At 42.1% G+C, this 15223-nt stretch overlaps 1 protein-coding gene across 2 annotated transcripts in view; it reads right to left on the bottom strand.

The window, feature by feature from the left end:
• LOC131188825 (sarcoplasmic/endoplasmic reticulum calcium ATPase 3) overlaps positions 1-15223 on the bottom strand; it is a 184439-nt gene that overhangs the window by 12199 nt on the left and 157017 nt on the right. For both annotated transcript variants that reach the window (XR_009152846.1, XM_058164415.1), the window contains exons 10-19: positions 15030-15132; positions 13722-13853; positions 12285-12410; positions 10149-10367; positions 8902-9237; positions 8087-8307; positions 6022-6224; positions 5084-5169; positions 3274-3407; positions 584-701 (exon numbers count right to left, since the gene is read on the bottom strand). Coding sequence is in view for 1 of the 2 variants with exons in the window: in XM_058164415.1 (XP_058020398.1) it covers positions 584-701; positions 3274-3407; positions 5084-5169; positions 6022-6224; positions 8087-8307; positions 8902-9237; positions 10149-10367; positions 12285-12410; positions 13722-13853; positions 15030-15132 (1678 nt within the window). In the remaining variant the exon portion in view is untranslated. The remainder of the gene's footprint in view (positions 1-583; positions 702-3273; positions 3408-5083; positions 5170-6021; positions 6225-8086; positions 8308-8901; positions 9238-10148; positions 10368-12284; positions 12411-13721; positions 13854-15029; positions 15133-15223) is intronic.

The raw sequence follows: 15223 nt of genomic DNA on the forward strand, positions 1-15223 counted from the left end.
CCAGGCTGGGGAAAAACCTCTCCTTATATACAGTTCAACCGGCGGCTTCAACCAATCAGCAACGTGCTTGTTTCCCGCCAAAACCATTTAAAGATACATTACAGGAACCATATGTAACTTTTTGGGGAAGAGGTGTGCCCCCTCCCCCCCCAAAAAACAGGTACAGCTACTGTTCATTTGCATTTTTACATTCTTTTGTTGTTTCAGACCAATGTTTCTCAATCTTACCAACTTTAAGACTGATGGACTTTACTCCCAGAATTCCCCAAGGCAGCTATTCTGACTGGGGAATTCTGGGAGTTGAAGTCTACAGTCTAAAATTTGCCAAGGTTGAAAAAGACTGCTTCAGATTCTCGTTTCTGTGTGTTTGTGGCTTCAAAAAGGGAGGAAACCCTGCAGCTGATTTTTGGAAATGTTTAGTATCTGAATCTCCCCCAATTGTGATCTGAAATCCTGGGATTCTGGGATCCTGAAACCAATGTTTCCCACCATTTGCCACCAGGAATCCAAAGTGAGCAGTGGAGACGGGATGTGGCTGATTGAGATCTTTCTAAATCCAGTTTGGGTGCAAATTGGTACTTACAGGCAATGGCTTCACGTACAGAATCAGGAAATGCAGAGCCATAGACATGACAATGGCTCCCAGGAGCCAGATGTTCAGCCAGGGAGGCATCCTGAGCAGCGACTGGTTTTCAGAGACACTGTAGAGGAGACAGAAGCTACTCATGCATCCCCAATGCCTTAAGTAGGCATCTACATTCTACATTCCCCTGGTTTCCCCTTTATATCAGGGGTCCCCACCCCCCCACCCCCCGATCTGCAGACCGGTACCAGTTTGCAGCCTATTGGGCTATGCAAGCATGGGACCTAGGTGGCATGTGTGAAACCATCTCCTCCCTTCCTCCTGACACTGCTGCCGATCTGTGGATCCAAAAAAGTTGGGGACCGCTGCTCCATGTCATTTCAGTCAAGGGAGACAGTTCTATTCCAGTCCTTAACTTCCAACTTACAACTCTTTGTTTACTGAAAAAAGTGACTTATGACCAGTGGTGGAATTCAATTTTTTTTACTACCGGTTCTGTGGGCGTGGCTTGATGGGCGTGGCAGGGGAAGGATACTGCAAAATCCCCATTCCCACCCCACTCTGGGGCCAGCCAGAGGGGCTATTTGCCGGTCCTCCGAACTACTCAAAATTTCCTCCACAACCGGTCAGAACCTGCTGAATAGCAGCCCTGCTTATGACCAGTCCTCACACTTATGTCTACTACAATATCCCCATGGTCATGTGATCAAAATTCAAGTGTTTGGCAACTGAAATGTTTTTACAATGGCTGCAGTGTCCCACTCAGGTCACGTGATCACCATTTGTAGAGTCCTTCAAGTTTTTGGGGTTCTATAATCTCCAGGGATTTGAAATGGGCAGCTAACATTAGCACCGTCGTTAAAAACTCATCAACCCAGAAAGTGCACATGGCCCTAGGAGCTGTTGATACAATTCTACAGAAGAATGATTGAGCCTGTCATCTGTACTTCAGTAACTGTCTGGTGTAACCAAACAGGACAATTACAGACTTTAATGGATAATTATAGGACTGCAGCAAAAACCTTTGCACCAGCCTTTAATTTCTTCAATTAAAGGAATTGAAGACTTGTATATTGCCCGGGTCAGAAGGAAGGCTGAGAAAATATCTACAGACCCTTCATATCCTGGACATAAACTGTTTCAACTCCTTCCCTTTGGGATGCTGCTATAGGGCACGGCGTGTCAAAACAACTAGACACACAGACTATTTTTCCCCTTGTCCCATCAATTTTTGGAACACCTAATTTTCACAGTACTCATATGCTTAAGTATATTTACCCGTGTAGTAAGGCTGTATTATTATTATTATCCTTCTCATCTTCTCTACCACCTCCTCTTACTGGTATCATTATTATGATTATTATTACTTTGTTGTTTTGCATGTACACTGGGAGCCTCTGCACCAGAGACAAATTACTTGTGTGTATAATCACACTTGGCCAAATAAAGAGTTCTAATTCTAATTCTAATTAATTCTAATTCTAATATAATTCTAATTAATTCTAATTCTAATTCTAATTCTATCCTTATCCCTGTCCTGTCATATTCACCTTCCCAGCCAGCTTGTTATAAGGAAAAACAATGGAGCAAGCTGGATTTGCTTACTGACCACATGATTCATTTGACAACTGTAGTGATTAACTTAATAACCATGGCAAAACAAATCGGATACCTCTCACTTAAGGTTGCTCAAGAAAAGAAATTGTGGCCGTAAGTTAAGGACAATATGTATGCTAACCAAAGTTGATAGCTCAACACCTACAACCACACAAAGCACCCCGATCCTGCATATTTATTAAGAAAAGGTCACCATGTCAGTAGTCATCCAACTTGTGTTACAGCCTGAAAAGGGACAACAAATTCCATTGATCCTACAAGGCACGTTCAAGTTAACTGGGCAGAAAACCCCACCACAGCATCTCACTCCATCCCTGGCAGTAAGATACCCAAGAGATAAACCAAGAGACAAGCACAAATGAAATAAATGTTTGTTGTCCTTCAAACTCCACTGCACTCCCTAAACATGCTGCTGACATGACTTTCTGCAGGGATTTGAACAGGCAGTGATTTCAAGAATTTTTGCCATGGGAGAAAATTATCTAGGCAAGCTTGCTTTGATTAACAATACCGTGTTTCCCCGAAAATAAGACCTTGTGTTATATTTTTTTGAACCCTGAAATAAGTGCTTGGCCTTATTTTTGGGGAGGTCTTATTATTTTGGGGCGCATGGAGCACAACGGGGCTCCTCTTGCCGTCTAACCCTAACCAGAAGAAATGGCGGGGACCGGCTGTACATGCTTTTAAATATTTTCGGGGAGGGCTTATTTTAGTGCATGTGCTCAAAAGCCTGATTGGGCTTATTATCAGGGCATGTCTTATTTTCAGAGAAACACTATAGACCAGGGGTCTCCAACCTTGGCAACTTGAAGCCTGGCGGACTTCAACTCCCAGAATTCTGGCTGGGAAATTCTGGGAGTTGAAGTCCTCCAGGTTTCAAGTTGCCAAGGTTGGAGACCCCTGCTGTAGACATCTGCCTACTGCAGATGCATCCACAAAACATGTGTCAGCTTCAAGATTTCTCGGGAGAACGGCACTATAAATCCTCCGCTCAATATTATCGATCCCTTTTTTTGAAAACGAAAGTAGTCTCAGTGTGTTGCTTTTCTTCTTCAAGACACACCCAGCGGTACCTGTTGAGTGCGTTGCACATCTCAATTGTCACCAGCACGGAGAGCGCCATGGTGGTTGGGTAACGGGATTCGAAGATTTCGCAGTCAATGCCTTCAAAGATGGGGTTGTCTTCTGTGCATCTCATGAAGTTCCTCTGTAGGCAGAAACAACAACCTAAGGCTCAGGGGCTGCGAGATGCGGCTCAGCGATTAAGGCCATCCAAAGCTTGCAGTAGTCTAAAGACTTCTAATGTCACTGGGGATAGTCATTACAGGAGGAATTTTACTATCATTTTAATGAAAACGTGGGCTATTTTATATTGCAATCTCGATCGTTTTTATGACAAACCAGTTGAAGTCCATAAAGCATAATAATAATAAAAAAAACCGTAAGCTCCCAGCATGCAGCAAATATTACAAGCAATAGGAAAATACTACAATCTTTTCAAAAGGTAAGGAGTTCTGCCATCTATATTGCACTCAGCTCCTACAGGAAAGTCAGGTTGTAAATCTAAAGATTTAACAAAGCTCAGATAACTCTGAAAACAACGTGGAACAGAAAAACGAAGTTTAACAGCCTCTCTGAATCTGAAGAAAGAAAAATTATGCAATTCTCTTGGGAGTTTTCTACAAGAACCCAGGGCTGAAATGTAAAATTTGTTACTACCGGTTCTGTGGGCGTGGCTTGGTGAGGGGGTAATGTGACTGGGTGGGCATGGCCAACATTTTTTTTTTTTACTTTTAAAAGCATTTTTTCTACAACCTCTTCAGCCGAAGAGGTTGTAAAAAAATGCTTTTAAAAGCCTGTGATGATCAGGCAACTCAGCTGGGACCGGCAGAGGAAAAAAAGCTTTTAAAGGGTTCTAACGATTCCAGCTGAGTTGCCTGATTGCCAGAACCTTTTAAAAGCTTGTTCTAACGGCTGAAGAGCTTGTATAAAACATGCTTTTAAAGGGTTCTGATGATCCCAGCTGAGCCACGCGATCATCAGAGGCTCTTTTTTTTTAACTTTTAAAAGCATTTTTTCGGCAGAAGAAAAAATGCTTTTAAAAGTAAAAAAAAAAACCCTCTGATGATCACGCGGCTCAGATGGGGTGTGGGGGAGGACAGGGATTTTTGCTATTGGTTCTCCAAACCACCCACCGCCATCGCTACTGGATCGAGTGAACTGGTCCGAACCAGGAGCATTTCACCCCCGCAAGAACCCCTATTCTGTGTTAATACAAAAGCTTAGGGGGAAAAAAGTCAGTGTTTATTTTTTAGATGCTACATGTCTTCTTGCAGGGATGTTTTCTTGCTCTGTGAGAGATTTGTCACATTGGCTAAACGATCTAAAGCATATTCTGGACATTAGCAAAAGTAAGAATTAGCCGTTTTCCTTTTTTATGCAACTAGTAATTTTTTTCTCCATGATATCCATAAAAATTCCCTACATTACAGAAACTCCTGCTGTTTCCACAACCCAGTGGCGATCAGTAGGTATAAAGAAGACTGAATCCCTTGAAATGAAAAGGAATTCCTATGGAAGAACTTAATAAAATATTTTTTTTAAAAAATTCAAAGTATAATGCTGTAATATCAGCTGTCTAAATAAATTTAACAATAATATCTTCACCTTCTTGAAGCAATAAGATAAAAGACAGTATGTATATGTATGTAAGGATGTATGGCTCATCCTTAAGGAGCTACATCTGTTCCTAGCCTCACCCTGATAACATCCACATTTACTCTGAAGCCATGTTTTTGGCCCTGGATGTAACATACATCACATCTCTGCAAGATATAAAGATGCAAACTGTTTCCCCCCCCCCAATTTTGATCTCTAACTTACCAGTTGGTGAAAGGTAACTTGAGGTCCTTCAGCATCGTACAAGAACCACCAAGTAGCTGCACCTACAGTTGCAAACCCAACATAAACTGCAAAGGGAAAAAGAAAATTAAATAAAGGAATGGGACTAAGTTAAATAGCTTTTTGGTCTTCGTTATATATCAGGAGCCAGCCCCACCCCTTTTTGTCTAAGTTGACCTCACCCCATTCCTAAAAGGTCTGTAAGGGGCGTGCATAAGAGCACCAGCGTGCCTACCGTTCCTGTCCTAATGTTCCCTTTGATTGTATCCGATTTCGTATAGTTATTACATACTTATGCTTATATATATGCTTATATATCATATAGTTATTTCATGCTTATGCCTATATATACCGTTGTGACAAATAAATAAAAATAAATAAATAAAAAACTACATTCCAACCACCATCACTACCTGGTACATTTCAAATAAAAGCCCCAAATCATTGGACATTGTTAATTCGGTTTATACCCTGCTTCAGCAAAGACTGTAAGCCGCTTAAACGTTACCTGTTTCATTCCTTAATCTATATACTACTAAAACTCTTGTTATCATGACCTTTAACTGGGTGAAAGGATGCATTGTATGGCGACAATCTTTGAACCAAGGTTTCTCAATTAGGCTAACTTAAAGAATGTGTCCAAATCTGGGACCCATAACTCCTGAGTGAATGACATTCGGGAAACATGTGGCTGCTTTAACGGTACTGGCAGCTGCCAGGCTCTTGCTGCCATTTTGTAATGTTTATTTTCAGTGTTCTGTGGCAGTTTCTCAGTCAGTCACACAATCCCTCATTCCCTCCCCCATCCAGCAACAGCCACTCACTTGCTTTCTGGGAAGGGAAGGGAAGGGAAGGGAAGGGGAAGGAAGGAAGATGATTTCTGATTTGCCTACCCAAAATAGGCATAAAAATGTTCTCACCTCCAATTGCAAGGTAGCGGAAGAACAACCATCCACTAATGAGAGGTTCTCTAGGGTTCCGGGGCAATTTATCCATGATGTCAAGGTCAGGAGGATTAAAGCCGAGGGCTGTAGCCGGCAGCCCATCAGTCACCAAATTCACCCAAAGCAACTGGACTGGGATCAAAGCTTCAGGAAGGCCCAGGATGGCCGTCAAGAAGATGCTGAAAATAGAATACGAATATATATTTTTGTGGCCTTCAGCAGCAAAAATGATAAGGAGCCTGGAGGCTAAACTGTACAATGAATGGTTGCAGGAACTAGGTATGGGTCGTTTAACTAAGTTAAGGACTGGGGTGCTATGACAGCAGGGTTCCAATACTTCAGGGGTTACTACAAAGAAGAATATAAGTCAACTTATTCTCCAAAGGCAGGACAAGAAGCAATGGATGGAAACTAATCAAGGAGAGAACCAACCTAGAACTAAGGAGAAATTTCCTGAGAGTTAGAACAATTAATCAGTGGAACAATTTGCTTCAGAAGTTGTGGGTGCTCCAACACTGGACATTTTTAAAAAGAGATTGAACAATCATTTGTCTATAACAGGCCAGATCCGGCCCACGGGCTGCTTAGATCTTGCCCACAGGCCTGTCCTGGAAGTAGCAAAGGATTGGCCCGCGGTGCCTCTATCAGGGAAATCAGAGATCAGGAGGACCATGTGCAGCCCTCCTGAGCTCTGTTTTCACTGGCAGAGGGTTGCAGGAGGTTGTCCCAGCTGAAAATGAAGCTCAGGAGCCCATTTTCGCTTGCAGAGCACTCAGGCCACAGGTGCCTCCGACATGAGTGACATCAAGCTGGCCATGCTCACCCTGGTCATGCCTACCCTGGCTCGGTGAGGTCAAAGACAACCCTGGTGCAGCCCTCAATGAATTCGAGTTTGACATCCCTGGTCTATAATGATATAGGATCTCCTGCATGAGCAGGGCGTTGGTCTAGAAGACCTCTAAGATCCCTTCCAACTTTGTTATTCCATGTTATTCTGTTATTTTATTAGGGCAGGACTAAATATTTCAGACTAAACCAGAATGTTTAAATCGTTGGCAAATTTTCATTATGTGACACAGAGCTAGACAGCACCCAACACAAACCCTTAAAGAGTTGACAACAGTACACCCTGAAAAGCTGCTTTCTGCAACTACATCCTATTGCCCCTTTGCACAATGTTTGCATAATATACAGTAGGAACACACCGTACTTTCAAGCCAGCAGATTCAAATTATACAATGCAATTCAACAATAGAAGCATCAGATCAGACACTCAGCCAACGTTAACTAGTCTAGATGTAATTTGGGGGTCATTCATTCACTTTCTTTGAACAGTATTTTCAGTTGGAGCTGCAAAGGCCCATTTTTACGTTCTAGGTTCCAGATGCTACCTCTACCTTGTATTTAGGTTTTAGGCAAGTTGTGGAGCTCTCCGCCTCACCAGTTTGATTCCTCTGAAATGGGGACTTTGTGATCAATCATGCTGGCCACAACAGCGAATTTGTATATGGGCATGTAGACTTTTGTGAGAGTGTCTAGAGAAATTCTTCACGATTAAAAAGTGCACATCCGGCCTCCCACATCTGGGGACTGTTTTCCTCGCTGAACTTTGCACCAGCTCAAATGGAACATTTTTGGTTTTAAAACTGAATGAAAGCAGAGGTTCCCAGATCCGACACTGAATGTCCCCCCCACAGAACAATTTTGACATAGTTTGCTATTATTTCTGTTGAATTTTCCAGCAGATGTGCTGGAGAATTGCCTCTTAAGTTGCAGTTGAATATATGTGGGAGGACATATAGCCCTCCCAGGCTTCCAGGACCCCACTCCTGCCATCTCCAACCAAAATGTCCATTACCGATAGAATATATGTACCCAGAGTTGAATGGTGGATTTCTTGATGACTTCATCAAATTCAGAAAGCACCAAGATCTCCACAGAATGTCCAATGTATGTGATGGATGAAATCTGCAATCCCATAACTATTTTCTCTACACTTCACTATTTTCTGTTCTGACCGTGGCTGCCCTAATGATCTTACCAGACGACTTCTCCAACATTAGAAGAAATGAGGTAGCGGATGAACTGCTTCATGTTGTTGTAAATAGCTCTGCCTTCCTCCACAGCGGCCACAATGGTAGAGAAATTATCATCTGACAAAACCATCTCTGCAGCTGATTTGGCCACCGCTGTTCCAGAGCCCATTGCGATACCAATTTCAGCTTTCTTCAAAGCAGGGGCATCGTTCACTCCGTCACCAGTCTAGAGAAAATAAAGTTAATTTTGCCCAAAGATTTGCATAATCCAGTGTTTTGTTTGGGAACCATTTCCAACATTGGCTAACCTGACGCCTCCAGAAAATCAGAAGATAAATGAACTTAAAAGCTAGTTTAGACTATCAAAATAGCAACGGTGGACAATTCTCTACTAGTCTATCTATATCTTTTTGATGTGTTATTAAACTAGGCATCTTTAGTTTTTCCTTACCTAGCCGACTCCAGATGTGATGGATTAGGAATTTCCCAAATTCCCAGCCAACATGCCGAAGAATCCTGGGAATTGAAGTCCAACGTATCTGGATAGCACCAGATGTAAAGACTAAACATTGGCAGTTTGATGTTGGATGGACTTCAACTCCCAGAATTCCCCAGCTAGCATGCTGAAGTTGAAATCTTCAAGTTGCCATAGTTGAACTATAGATATATTCTCATCCAAGGAAAGAGAAAGAAACCTGAAGAATACACACAACCCTATTTGATTTATATCTTGCCTTTCATCTACACCTCCATGCTATTTTCCAATACCTCTAAGTAAATCTGGAGGCTCCAAAGATGAAGAGGGATCATCTGAACTCACCATCGCTGTGATTTCATTGAACGACTGTAAGTATTCAACTATCTTGGACTTATGCGCAGGTTCTACTCGGGCAAAGCATCGAGCTGAACGGCAGGCGTTGCTTTGGGCGTCTGGTGAGAGATCGTCAAATTCTCTGCCTGTGTAGGCTTTGTCAGCCACCTCCTCGCTCTCCGAGAAGATCCCAATCCTCCGGCAGATAGCCACGGCTGTTCCTTTGTTGTCTCCGGTGATCATGATGACACGGATGCCCGCTTTCTTGCACATTTCGATAGATGACACCACTTCCTTCCGAGGAGGGTCCAGCATTCCCACGCAGCCAACAAAGGTCAACTTAGTCTGCAGGCAAAAGGGAGCGAGGGAATGCATCTTTCCAAAGTTTGATTTTCTACTTTCTAAACTTTGGATCAGTAGTGGGTTCTGCTTACCTTCGCTACCGGTTCGGAACTGCGAGAGTGCATGTGTGCTCACTTTGCTCTGTGCATGTGTAGAACCTTCTGTGCATGTGCAGAGCGTCAGTGATGACATCTGGGCAGTGGGTGGAGCTCCCACCGCCGCCACTACCGGTTCGCCCGAACCGGGGTGAACCGGTAGAAACCCACCACTGCTTTGGATCTAGGGAAAATGTTGTGTGGAGGTGACTGCTGTTGAACCAACAGAAACCAGACTTAAATGGTGCCACTTCTCCTCAGAGCAAACTAGCCAATGTAGCAACTCTGTTGAGATGTTGATTAGAATCTATACCTAGAAGTGGAGAACATTAAAGCTATGTGCCTTCCTGCAATAACCTCAGAACCCACCCACACCCCGCACAATTCCTCTTGAAATGTATTGCTGTGATCTATTTTCAAGTGACCAACTTATTTTACTGTATCAAAGTCTTTAAAAGATTTAATTTTTCAGTATAATTCATGGCTGGTTTACATTTATAGGGGTGGGTAGATTCTGAAAGGGAAGGATATTTGTTTTTACATTTGGGATGCAGCTTTGCCTAGCTTTTTGTGAGCGTGATTTCAACAGCCTTTGCCTTGCCTAAAAGGTTACCCAGCTTTCTTCCAAATGTATAAAGACACAGCTTTTGGAAGATTCCTTATAATCCAACATCATGAACTCCCCTTGTGGAATCATAAAGCTGGGTGGGAAAATATCCTTTTTTCAATGTTGCTTTAACTTCAAATGGTCACTAAATGAAGGGTTGTAAGTTGAGGACTACCTGTATAGGGCCTATAAAGACCCTCTCACCCACTTACTTCGTAGTTAACAAACTGGCTGGAGTCATCGAGATGCATGTCCTCTTTCCGAGGTGGATGGTCTCTTGTGGCCAAGGCGAGACACCGTAGAGTGTCGATGCCGGTACCCCATTCCCGGATCTTGGAGAGGATCTTCTCTTTGATGGATGAAGTCAAAGGGACTTGGTTTCCGCCGACACGAACGTAACTGCAGCGCTCAATGACACTTTCCGGAGCGCCCTTGGGAAAGAAAAGAAATAATGAAATGTCTGAACTCACCCAGACGATCAAGCAGGTAAACACTTGGAGACTTATGAAAAGTGTGTGGATAATTTTAAACCCTGTAAATCTTGGGTTGGGTGAAGCTTTGCCTTCTCTCCAAAAATTTTAGCCTAATGTTGTGGCTCAGTGGCTAAGACGTTGAGCCTGTCGATAGAAAGGTCGGTAGTTCAGTGGTTCAAATCCCTAGTGCCGTGTAACGGGGTGAGCTCCCGTTACTTGTTCCAGCTTCTGCCAACCTAGCAGTTCGAAAGCACGTAAAAAAATGCAAATAAAAAAAATAGGGACCACCTTTGGTGGGAAAGTAACAGCATTCCATGCACCTTTGGCATTTAGTCATGCTGGTCACAGGACCACGGAGACGTCTTCAGACAGCGCTGGCTCTTAGACTTTGAAACGGAGATGAGCACTGCCCCCTAGAGTCGGTAACAACTAGCACATATGTGCAAGGGGAACCTTTACCTTTTTAATGTTTATTCATCTAATCAGAGGAAATTAGTAAATACTTGAGTAGTAAAGAAACATACTTGGAAGTTTATTTTATTTTAAATTTATGTCTGTGATCTGATTAGATCACAGACATAATTAGCTTACATTTGAGAATGTGATCTCGTGCATGCTTCTCAAAGGCCAAAGGCAATTTGCTAGGCTGTGTGAAAAATAAATGTTTCTTCCTGCAAAGAGTAATTAATTTATTAGGTCAGAATGCCTATTTTCTCTCTCTAAATAAGTTCTGCATTAAAAACTAATCAAAGAGCACCCCCTAGTGGAAACACAAGATTTTAAGGGAATCTCTAGGACTCTAGGACATTAAGTCAACATTTCTTTTGAAACCCAAACACTTATTCTTTCTCAAAATGTGTCAAAAATATCAGAGAAAGGGAAGAAAGAGTGGAAAAAAATCTTAGTCACAAATCATTTCCTTACTTAAAGCAAAACCATTTTGCTTCTAAAGAGACAGAGTTCAATCCTCTAGAGCAAAGATCGGCAACTATGGTTCCTTTACGACCTGTGAACTTCAACTCCCAGAATTCCTGAGCTAGCATGACTTGCTGGCTGAGGAATTCTGGGAATTGAAGTCCACAGGTCATAAAGGGGCCATAGATGTCCACCCGATGGCGCTCTAGAGCAGTGTTTTTCAAAGTTGGCAACTTTTAAGATGCCTGGACTTCAACTTCCATAATTCCCATTTGGGCTGGAGAGTTCCGAGACTTCTTAAAAGTTGCCAAGCTGAAAAACAGTGCTTTAGTCCCTAAAGGAATTCCTCCTCTTGACACATCACAGCAAACTCATCAATGCATTAGGGGGCAGTGCTGAGGAATTTGAGGGAATCTAAATTCTAAACGTATTAAGTATTTTAGGAATAAAGAAAACTATCCTAAGGATGGGTGTGCGGAAATGAAGAGACAAATGAGAATTATGTAATGAGGACTGAGCAATGACTATGGAGGAGAAGAAGAAGAAATGGAAAACAGAGATGGAATGGAGCAGGGGTCTTCAACCTTGGCAACTTTAAGACTTGTGGACTTCAACTCCCAGAGTTCCTCAGCCAGCAAAGCTGGAGTTGAAGTCCACAAGTCTTAAAGTTGCCAAGGTTGAAGATACCTGGAATGGAGCATCCTGGGGAAAAAAGTATGGCCTTTGGGCTGAGACCCTGGGCATGGATATTGCTCTGTAACATTTTGCTATGATCCATGCCTCCAGAAAGTCCATAGCAGCAGCAACCCTTGGCAAGCCAGTGTGTGTCCCATTGAAAAGTGAAGCACCGCTATAACCACACCGCCATTTGACTTGTCAAATCCAGTACACAGAGAAAGCCTTAGCAGCAGCGCCTCTAACTGTCCCTTCACCACAGCAAGACCTGGTGCCAGCTATTACCTTGACAAAGAGCTTGCCGCTTGAGGAATTGTGACTGGAGGCCACAGGTGTGCAATACACAGACATGGACTTGCGGTCGCGGGAAAATTCAAGGGTGCATTCCTTCTTCATCAGCTTTTTGATTACCTGTGTGTGTGGAGGGGGGATGACAATAGGGAACCATCAGTCTCAACCATAGAAATTGTCCTTGAATATATATTAACATTTTGTTAAGCAATTTTTAAATGTACAGATACAGATAAGCATTCCAGATACAAATGCAGAATAGCGTCTGGAATGCAAAATATACCGTCTATGCCATGCATGTTCTTTTCAGAGTATTATATTTGTTCTGAGCCCTAAAGGATCTAAAGGAAAAACAAAAACAAAGAGGGCCTCTGGTGGCTCAGCAGACTAAGTCTGTATGTTATTAACACAGCTGCTTGCAATTACTGCAAGTTCAAGTCCCACCAGGCCCAAGGTTGACTCAGCCTTCCATCCTTTATAAGGTAGGTAAAATGAGGACCCAGATTGTTGGGGGCAATAAAAGTTGACTTTGTATATAATATACAAATGGATGAAGACTATTGCTTAACACAGTGTAAGCCGCCCTGAGTCTTCGGAGAAGGGCGGGATATAAATTCAAATAAAAAAAAATGAAAGGGCCACTTTGTTTTCTCTATCTGGGCAAAAGGATATCCTACAGAAAATGCTGGTTGTTGCCAAAACAGTGTTGTATGTGTCTGCTCTTTTTGAGTGTGCACAGGAGGGATTTAAAAAAAAAAAGCTACATTAAGCCTTTCAAAAATGTAATACCCCTCTTCTGCTTTTTATTTCATGAAAATATCATGATCTGAAGGTTGATACTTTATCACCAAAGTTGAGTTGCAGGTTCTGGAAAACCTCCAGGGCAGACAAACTGCATTTGGTCCATTGGTTGCCAATTACAGCTCCAGACCTTTCTTGCCAGCCAAAGTATTATGGCATTGAAATTCAGACTTGATTACATAGCCTAGGAATATTTTGCACCCAGCATAGAGGTCTATTTATTATCTAACAGACAGTAAAGAATTTGCAAGTTAAAAACAATTCCGGATATATTTACAAGGCTATTGTATGCATAACTACACGAATGGGTCACCGACGAATGTCAGGAAATCACCAAATGTAATATTTAGTTATTTGTGGAGTTATTTTATTTACGTCCAGCTTTTCCATTATGCAAATCCTCAAGACCGCTTCCAACAATTAACACAGCGACTGGCAATGCCTTAGTGCTCTGGAACTGTCCCATTTTTCTACCCTGCAGAGAACTGCAGCAATGGTTTATGGCTAGGAATAGGTTTTTATTGGGCACACCACGGTTAAACATGGTCTGCGAGTCCCCATTTAAAGATTGCAAATGCTGTGCTAAAATTTCTTCTGTCTGTACCCTGGAGAAATTAACCCCTTACTCACGGTATTGCAGGCACTGGCTCTTTCTACTTTGGAAAAACCACCGGTGTCTGTATTGAAAACATTCATCTTCTCCACAAGACAGGTCAAGGCTGTTTCTGTCGCTTCGCCCACTTTTTCATAAACTTTCTTGGACTAGAAATCGAAAGGGAAGGTGCACAGTTAAAACAAAAGCAAAATACATCTGCAGTGGTAGGCACTGCAACCTAGCTTGTTAGAAACGATTATGTTAGTTTAGTGAGGAAAGGATGTTCAAATCTCAATGTTAAAAACAAAAAACAGTAAAATAAAGAGTCTGATGTAATATGTCTGCTTAACATGTAGGTAGAAAAAATTAATTTCTAATTAATATATCTAAAAGGACATATTTGTTATTGTTGTTAGTTGTGAAGTCGTGTCCGATCCATCACGACCCCATGCCAATGTTCCTCCAGGCCTTCCTGTCCTCTACCATCCTCTGGAGCCCATTTAAAATCACACCTACTGCTTCAGTGACTCCATCGAGCCATCTCGTTCTCTGTTGTCCCATTCTTCTTTTGCCCTCAATCTTTCCCAGCATTAGGCTCTTCTCCAGGGAGTCCTTCCTTCTCGTTAGGTGGCCAAAGTATTTGAGTTTCATCTTCAGGATCTGGCCTTCTAAAGAGCAGTCAGGGTTGATCTCCTCTAGGACTGACTGGTTTGATCGCCTTGCAGACATATTATTACTACATTGGAAATGGTAAAACCCTTTTTTTTCTTTTTGCACTTTTTCTTTTATCTTAATTTGTAGGATTTTTATTTTTCTATTTTTAAACTTCAAGAAAATTAATCAAGTAGGATATACTTTTTTGCATGCTATTTTCTCCCCTGAAAATTAAGATTGACACTTATAACATACTCATTTTTGCACATCAAAAGATATGACAAATTCATTTTAAAAGTGAAGGCTTCTTCAATCTGAATCACAATTTCCTTCAGCTCCAGGCAGACTTCGCAGTTCAAACCGGCGAAAGCTCTTCTGGGAACTGTAGGCTGAGCTACTGTATGATTTTCTTCCTGATTTGATATATAATATATGAGCACTGGTGGCGCAGTGGTTAGAATGCAGTATTGCAGGATAACTCTGCCCACGGTCTGGAGTTTGATCCTGACGGGCCTCAAGGTTGACTCAGCCTTCCATCCTTCTGCGGTTGGTAAAATGAGGACCCAGATTGTTGGGGACAATGTGATGGCATTGTAAACCACTCAGAGAGCGCTGTAAAGCACTATGGAGTAGTATATAAGTCTAAGATTGTTAATGCTATTGCTAATACTAATAATAAAAAAACGTACCTCATTATAATCCAGCGAGGAATCATTACAAAGGGCACAAATGGTTGCAAGTTCTACTAGGCCATCAAATTCTCCACACTTAACAGGGTTATCATTCTTTAAGCTGCCGTTTTAAAAGGAGAATAGGGGAAACAAAATAAAATTTTATCTGACTGGCAATGAAGAAGCTTATATCCTTTGCAACCCAAATGCAG

Source organism: Ahaetulla prasina, chromosome 1 (assembly GCF_028640845.1).
Source record: "Ahaetulla prasina isolate Xishuangbanna chromosome 1, ASM2864084v1, whole genome shotgun sequence".
Classification (NCBI taxonomy): Eukaryota; Metazoa; Chordata; class Lepidosauria; order Squamata; family Colubridae; genus Ahaetulla; species Ahaetulla prasina.